Genomic DNA, 7,869 nt, shown 5'->3' with positions numbered 1-7,869 from the left:
CTTTTCTACCATCAAACCTTTTAATAGAGTTTCCCAATCTACCTTAGCCAACTCTCCCCTCATACCTACATAGTTTCCTTTGTTTAGATTTAAGACCCTAGTTTCAGATTTAACTAAATCACTTTCAAACTTAATGTAACATGCTATCTTATTATGGTCACTCTTCCTTAAGGGCCCCTTTAATATAAGGTTATTAATTAACCCTTTCTTATTGCATAATACTAGATCTAAAATAACCTGTTCTCTAGTTGGTTCCTCAACATACTGATCTAGAAAACCATCTTGTATACCTTCCATGAATTCGTCCTCCACACTATTACTGCAAATTTGGTTTGCCCAGTCTATATGCAGATTAAAGTCACCCATGATTATTGTATTACCTTTGTTACAAGCACCTCTAATTTCCTGAGTTATACTGTGCCCTACATTACCACTGTGGTTTGGGGGCCTATAAACAACTCCCACCAATGTTTTCTGCCCCTTGCTGTTTCTTAGCTTCACCCAAACCGATTCTACTTCTTGATTTTACGAGTCAAGATCTTTTATCCTATCCTTTATTATCAGGGCTACCCCTTTTCCTTTTCCATTTTACTACCTCTTCTAAAAGTTATGTATCCTGGAATATTTAGCTCCCAACCATGGTCACTTTGCAACCACGTCTCCACAATGTCTATTAGATCAAACCTATTAATTTTTATCTGTGCTATTATTTTATTTTATTGAATACTTCATGTATTCAGACATAGTGCCTTTAGCTTTGACTTTTTTCCTATTTTTCCTTGATGTCTCCTTAGTCAGTAATGCCCTATTACCTCTATCGCTTCCTGACCCACTCTGCTTATTTTTACCCAAAACTCTGCTCTGCTCTAGAGCCTTGGCATGTCTCTTGTTGCTTTTTCTCTGTTTATAAACTGTGCTGTACTTTCCTGGATCTCCCCAGCTTCATTAGTTTAAAGCCCCGTGTACTGCCCTAGTTATTCGATTCCCCAGGACTCTGGTTCCTGCTCAGTTCAAGTGGAACCCGTCCCAACGAAACAGCTCCCTCTTTGCCCAGTACCGGTGCCATTGCCCATAAAGCAAAACCCCTGCCTCCCATACCACTCTTTGAGCTATGCATTTAGTGTTTTAATCTGCTTATCCCTATATCAGTTGGTGTGCGGCTCAGGTAACAATCCAGAGATTATTACCTTTGAGGTTCAGCTTTTTCCTTTTGGACCCCAACTCCTCCATCTCTTACAGCTGAACCTCATTCCTAGTTCTACCCATGTCATTGACAAGGTCCCACACAAGAGCTTGGTGTGCAAAATTAAGGCACATGGTATTGGGGGTAATGTATTGACGTTGATAGAGAACTGGTTGGCAGACAGGAAGCAAAGAGTGTGAATAAACGGGTCCTTTTCAGAATGGCAGGCAGTGACTAGTGGGGTGCCGCAGGGTTCAATGCTGGGATCCCAGTTATTTACAATATACATTAATGATTTAGATGAAGGAATTGAGTGCAATATCTCCAAGTTTGCAGATGACACTAAGCCGGGTGGCAGTGCGAGCTGTGAGGAGATGCTAAGAGGCTGCAGGGGGACTTGGACAGGTTAGGTGAATGGGCAAATGCATGGAAGATGCAATATTGTGTGGATAAATGTGAGGTTATCCACTTTAGTGGCAAAAACAGGTGGCCGATTATCTGAATGGTGGGATTAGTAAAAGGAGATGCAAAGAGACCTGGGTGTCATGGTACAACAGTCATTGAAGATAGGCATGCAGGTACAGCTGAGAATGTGTGCAGAAGGATTATGAATGTGGCAGAGGGATGGAGATAGGGAATCATGGGAAAATAGCTAAAGAAGTGTCAAGATGCTGACAATTGCAGAATCAACAGAAAAAAAATGGGGTTAATGAGAGTTGAGGTTAAACACGGGTCACGGGCCTTCATAGCAAGGGGATTTGAGTATAGGAGTAGAGTTGTACAGGGCCTTGGTGAGACTACACCTTGAGAATTGTGTGCAGTTTTGGTCTCCTAATCTGAGGAAAGACGTGCTTGCTATTGAGGGAGTGCAGCGAAGGGTCACCAGACTGATGCCCGGGATGGCAGGACTGACATATGAGGAAAGACTGGATCGGCTAGGCTTTTACTCACTGGAATTTAGAAGAATGAGAGGGGATTTCATAGAAACATATAAAATTCTGACGGACTGGACACGTTATATGCAGGTAGAATGTTCCCGATGTTGGTGAAGTCCAGAACCAGGGGTCACAGTCTAAGGATAAGGGATAAGCCATATAGGACCAAGATGAGGAGAAACTGTTTCACCCAGAGAGTTGTGAACCTGTGGAATTCTCTGCCACAGGAAGTTGTTGAGTCCAGTTCGTTGGACATATTCAAAAGGGAGTGAGATGTGGCCCTTATGGCTAAAGGGATCATGGAGTATGAAGAGAAGGCTGGGGTGGGGTACTGGGATTGCATGATCAGCCATGATCATATTGAATGGCGGTGCAGGATCGAGGGGACGAATGGTCTGCTCCTGCACCTATTTTCTTTGTTTCTATGTTGCTACATGGTTCACAACAACTGGATCCTTCCTTTCCCACTCCAATTTCTGAGCTGCCCCAGGGAGTGAGCAGTGTGTGATGTCCCTGTGGGGTGCAATGTCTGACCCGGAGCTGCCCCAGGGAGAGGGCCATGTGTGTGATGTCCCTGTGGGGTGCAGTATGTTCAGTGTCTGACCCCTAGTTGCCCACATTACTCTTGCTCTAGGGGGCAGTCACATTCTTCAGTCAGAATTAGTTGGAGGGACAGCGTCATCTACTGGACACCGGCGGTATTTCAAGGCACATCATGTCCGGCTCCATCCCAGAGAAATCCCAAACCAATCTGCAGATTCAATTCATTTTATTATCAATGGTTCAACAAAGTTTAGCTCCATTTGTTGCAGCTTTCAGTATTTGAAGAAATCCCATTAAACAGTTAAGTACACATACAAGCACAATCAGCATTATTTTTACCCGTTGATTAATTGGTCAAATATCCAGAATATTAAACTCCAGCCCAGTTTTTGGGGTCATCAATATCAGCGGAAACAACCCCAACTGTCAGAATGGAGACGATTCAGTCTGGGGTAACAGCAGAATCCAAACCCTGCAATCACTTGTGAACTCGCTGATGTCTCAGCCGGCTGGATGACTGAGTGAATCCCTTCCCACAGACGGAGCAGATGAATGGCCTCTCCCCAGTGTGAACTCGCTGGTGTGTCCGCAGGTCGGATGAGGTAGTGAATCCCTTCCCACACACGGAGCAGATAAATGGTTTCTCCCCAGTGTGAATACGCTGGTGTACCAACAGGTAGGATGACTGAGTAAATCCCTTCCCACAGGTGGAGCAGGTGAACGGCCTCTCCCCAGTGTGAACTCGCTGGTGTACCAGTAGCTGGGATGAGGTAGTGAATCCCTTCCCACACTCAGAGCAGGTGAATGATCTCTCCCCAGTGTGAACTCGCTGGTGTGCCAGCAGTTGGGATGACCGAGCGAATTCCTCCCCACACTCTGAGCAGGTGAACAGCTGCTCCCTAGTGTGAACGCGCTGGTGTACCAGCAGTTGGGATGACCGAGCGAATCCTTCCCCACACTCAGAGCAGGTGAACAGCCTGTTCCCAGTGTGAATTTGCTGGTGAGTTAGAAGGTTGGAATAACACGTGAATCCCTCCCCACACACGGGGCAGGTGTATGGTCTCAATCCGGTGTGAACTCGCTGGTGTCCCATCAGTTCGCTTGACCGAGTGAATCGATCCCCACACACGGAGCAGGTGAGCAGCCTCTTCGCATTGTGACTGTGTCGATGTCTTTCCAGCTCAGACGGGGATCTGAATCTCTTCTCACAGTTCCCACATTCCCACGGTTTCTTCGTGGTGCGGGTGGCCTTGTGTCTCTCCAGGTTGGACGATCAGTTGAAGCCTCGTCCACACACAGAACACGTGTACGGTATCTCCCCGCTGTGAATGGTGCGATGTTTTTTCAGGCTGTGTAACTGGTTAAAGCTCTTCCCACAGGCAGTGCACTGGAACACTCTCACTCGGGTGTGTGTGTGTCTCGGTGCTTTTCCAGTCACACTGATGTTTGAAATCTGTTCCCACAGACAGAACAGACAAATGTTTCTCCTTCCACATTCAAAGGCCGATGATATTCAGGTGCTGAGGAATCACGTGTTTGCCAGATCTTGATGTGATGTTTGGTTTGAGTTTCTCAATCCTGCCCTTCTAATACCCTGCAAAAGGAGTTTATAAAAATCATTGCTTCAAGTACAGGACAGAAATTCAGAACCAACAATTCTTGATTCTATGGAACATTCTTTCCTCTCTTGTTCCTCCAAAGCTGTAAATCCCCGTCCTCCCTGTCCTGAAATTCAAACACATCGCACGTCTGAAGACAGCGTGTCCTCCACTCCCAGTTTTCACCAGCAACTCTGTCTGGGATCAGTTCTACACTCACTGGTTCCCCTCCCTTCCTCCCTGAAGGTGCTGACTCGGGCTGGGTTCAGTTCTACACTCACTGGTTCCCCTCCCTCTCCTCCCCTGAAGGTGCTGACTCGGGCTGGGTTCAGTTCTACACTCACTGGTTCCCCTCCCTCTCCTCCCTGGAAGTGCTGACTCGGGCTGGGTTCAGTTCTACACTCACTGGTTCCCCTCCCTCTCCTCCCTGGAAGTGCTGACTCGGGCTGGGTTCAGTTCTACACTCACTGGTTTCCCTCCCTCTCCGCCCCTGAAGGTGCTGACTCGGGCTGGGCTCAGTTCTACACTCACTGGTTCCCCTCCCTCTCCTCCCCTGAAGGTGCTGACTCTGACTGGGTTCAGTGGGACACTGAAGATGGCCACACATGCGCTCTACGTCTCGATGAATCTTGGTGGTGGCGCACAAACTTGCAGCTGTCCTTTTATTAACAACTTTTATTTATAAATTGCTTTTAACGTAGTAAAACATCCCAAGGCGCTTCACAGCAGTGTTACAAGATAAAACAGGGAAGGTGGCTCAATCGTGGCCAACAAGGAAAATTAAGGATCGTGTTAAATCCGAGGAAGAGGCATATAATTTGGCCAGAAGAAGCAGCAAACCTGAGGACTGGGAGAAATTTAGAATTCAGCAGAGGAGGACAAAGGGTTTAATTAGGAGGGGGAAAATAGAGTACGAGAGTAAACTTGCAGGGAACATAAAAACTGACTGCAAAAGCTTCTATAGATATGTGAAGAGAAAAAGATTAGTGAAGACAAATGTCAGTCCCTTGCAGTCAGACTCAGGTGAATTTATAATGGGGAACAAAGAAATGGCATACCAATTGAACAAATACTTTGGTTCCGTCTTCACTAAGAAAGACACAAATAACCTTCTGGAAATACTAGGGGACCGAGGGTCTAGCGAGAAGGAAGAACTGAAGGACATCCTTTTTAGTCAGGAAATTGTGGTTAGGGTCATTAATGGGATTGAAGGCCATTAAATCCTCAGGGTCTGATAGTCTGCATCCCAGAGTAGTTAAGGAAGTGGCTCTAGAAATAGTGGATCATTGGTGGTCATTTTCCAACATTCTATAGATTCTGGATCAGTTCTTATGGATTGGAGGGTAGCTAATGTAACCCCACTTTTTTAAAAAAGGGAGAGGGAAAACAGGAAATTATAGACCAGTTTGTTTGACATCGGTAGTGGGGAAAATGTTGGAATCAATTATTAAAGATGTTATAGCAGCGCATTTGGAAAGCAGTGACAGGATCAGTCCAAGTCAGCATGGATTTATGAAAGGGAATTCATGCTTGACAAATCTTCTGGAATTTTGAGGATGTAACTAGTAGAGTGGACAAGGGAGAAGCAGTGGATGTGATGTATTTGGACTTTCAAAAGGCTTTTGACAAGGTCCCACACAAAAGATTAGTGTGCAAAATTAAAGCACATGGTATTGGGGGTAATGTATTGACGTGGTTAGAGAACTGGTTGGCAGACAGGAAGCAAAGAGTAGGAATAAACGGGTCCTTTTCAGAATGACAGGCAGTGACTAGTGGGGTACCACAAGGTGCAGTGCTGGGACCCCAGCTATTTACAATATACATTAATGATTGAGACGAAGGAATTGAATGTAATATCTCCAAGTTTGCAGATGACACTAAGCTGGGGGGCAGTGTGAGCTGAGAGGAGGACGCTAAGAAGCTGCTGGGTGACTTGGACAGGTTAGGTAAGTGGGCAAATGCATGGCAGATGCAGTATAATGTAGATAAATGTGAAGTTACCCACTTTGGTGGCAAAAACAGGAAGGCAGATTATCTGAATGGTGACAGATTAGGAAAAGGGGAGATGCAACGAGACCTGGGTGTCATGGTACATCAGTCATTGAAAGTTGGCATGCAGGTACAGCAGGCGGTGAAGAAGGCAAATGGTATGTTGGCCTTCATAGCGAGAGGATTTGAGTATAGGAGCAGGGAGGTCTTACTGCAGTTGTGGCCTCACCAGGGCCTTGGTGAGGCCACACCTTGAATACTGTGTTCAGTTTTGGTCTCCTAATCTGAGGAAGGACGTTCTTGCTATTGAGGGAGTGCAGCGAAGGTTCACTCCCTCAATTCCCAGGATAGCTGGACTGACATATGAGGAGAGACTGGATCGACTGGGCCTTTATTCACTGGAGTTTAGAAGGATGAGAGGGGCTCTCATAGAAACATTTAAGATTCTGACGGGACTGAACAGGTTAGATGCGGGAAGAATTTTCCCGATGTTGGGAAAGTCCAGAACCAGGGGACATAGTCTTAGGATAAGGGATAGGCCATTTAGGACCGAGATGAGGAGAAACTTCTTAACTCAGAGAGTTGTTAACCTGTGGAATTCCCTACCACAGAGAGTTGTTGATGCCAGTTCATTGGATATATTCAAGCGGGAGTTAGATATGGACCTTCCGGTTAAAGGGATCAAGGGATATGGAGAGAAAGCAGGAATGGGGTACTGAGGGAATGATCAGACATGATCTTATTGAATGGCGGTGCAGGCTGGAAGGGCCGAATGGCCTACTCCTACACCTATTTTCTATGTTTCAGCCCCCTCTTCCCCCCGGGACACTCACCCTTTGCCTCCGGCTTCTTCTGTCTCCCCGGACACTCTCCCCCAGCCGCCGATCCCCTCGGTCCCGCTCAGCTCCGCTCACTTTCCGCCATCTTGTTTCTCTTCGCCAACGGTCGACTTCCGCGATCCTGGACATGCGCAGTGCCGCCTCAGCGTCCGCCCCTCCAAATGGCTGATTTCCCTGATTGACAGGCCCGCCGCCAATCGCCGTCCTGGTTTTGCCATTTACCCCGCCCACTACCACAGTTGGAGGTGGGCTCGCTTCCCGTCACGCGACTGCGATTTGAACCCGCGCCGCCGTTCGCTTTCAGCCGGAAGCGCGAGCTGCAGATGTCGGCAACCCGGCAAGAAGGGGTGTGTGACGTCAGTACTCCAGCAACGCGAGCTGTGTGACATCAGTAACCCTGGCAACGCAGTCTGTGTGACGTCATGTAGACTGGTGTGGAGAGCACCGAGCCCACAGGATGGCGTGTACCGAGCCTGGCACCAGGGGAGGGCACAAACCCCACAGGATGGCCGTGTACCGAGCCTGGCACCAGGGGAGGGCACAAACCCCACAGGATGGCCGTGTACCGAGCCTGGCACCAGGGGAGGGCACCGAGCCCACAGGATGGCCGTGTACCGAGCCTGGCACCAGGGAGGGCACCGAGCCCACAGGATGGCCGTGTACCGAGCCTGGCACCAGGGGAGGGCACAAACCCCACAGGATGGCCGTGTACCGAGCCTGGCACCAGGGGAGGGCACAAACCCCACAGGATGGCCGTGTACCGAGCCTGGCACCAGGGGAGG

At 48.0% G+C, this 7,869-nt stretch overlaps 1 protein-coding gene across 1 annotated transcript; it reads right to left on the bottom strand.

Moving 5' to 3' along the window:
* Window positions 1–2,870: 2,870 nt before the first annotated feature.
* LOC139273821 (zinc finger protein 214-like) lies at window positions 2,871–7,180 on the bottom strand. Its single transcript, XM_070890902.1, has 2 exons — window positions 7,082–7,180; window positions 2,871–4,255 (listed from the first exon to the last, which is right to left on the bottom strand). Exon 2 carries the CDS (start codon window positions 3,752–3,754, stop codon window positions 3,140–3,142), a length of 615 nt encoding a protein of 204 aa, XP_070747003.1. The 5' UTR covers window positions 3,755–4,255; window positions 7,082–7,180; the 3' UTR covers window positions 2,871–3,139.
* Window positions 7,181–7,869: the final 689 nt, after the last annotated feature.

This window comes from Pristiophorus japonicus, chromosome 9, assembly GCF_044704955.1.
Source record: "Pristiophorus japonicus isolate sPriJap1 chromosome 9, sPriJap1.hap1, whole genome shotgun sequence".
Lineage (NCBI taxonomy): Eukaryota > Metazoa > Chordata > Chondrichthyes > Pristiophoridae > Pristiophorus > Pristiophorus japonicus.
The sequence above is the reverse complement of the archived record's forward strand: the minus strand, read 5'-3'. Positions and strand labels throughout refer to the sequence as shown.

What these genes read in the sequence shown, in the direction of transcription:
- LOC139273821 (XM_070890902.1), bottom strand. Translation starts at nt 3,754, where the DNA reads ATGGGACACCAGCGAGTTCACACCGGATTGAGACCATACACCTGCCCC.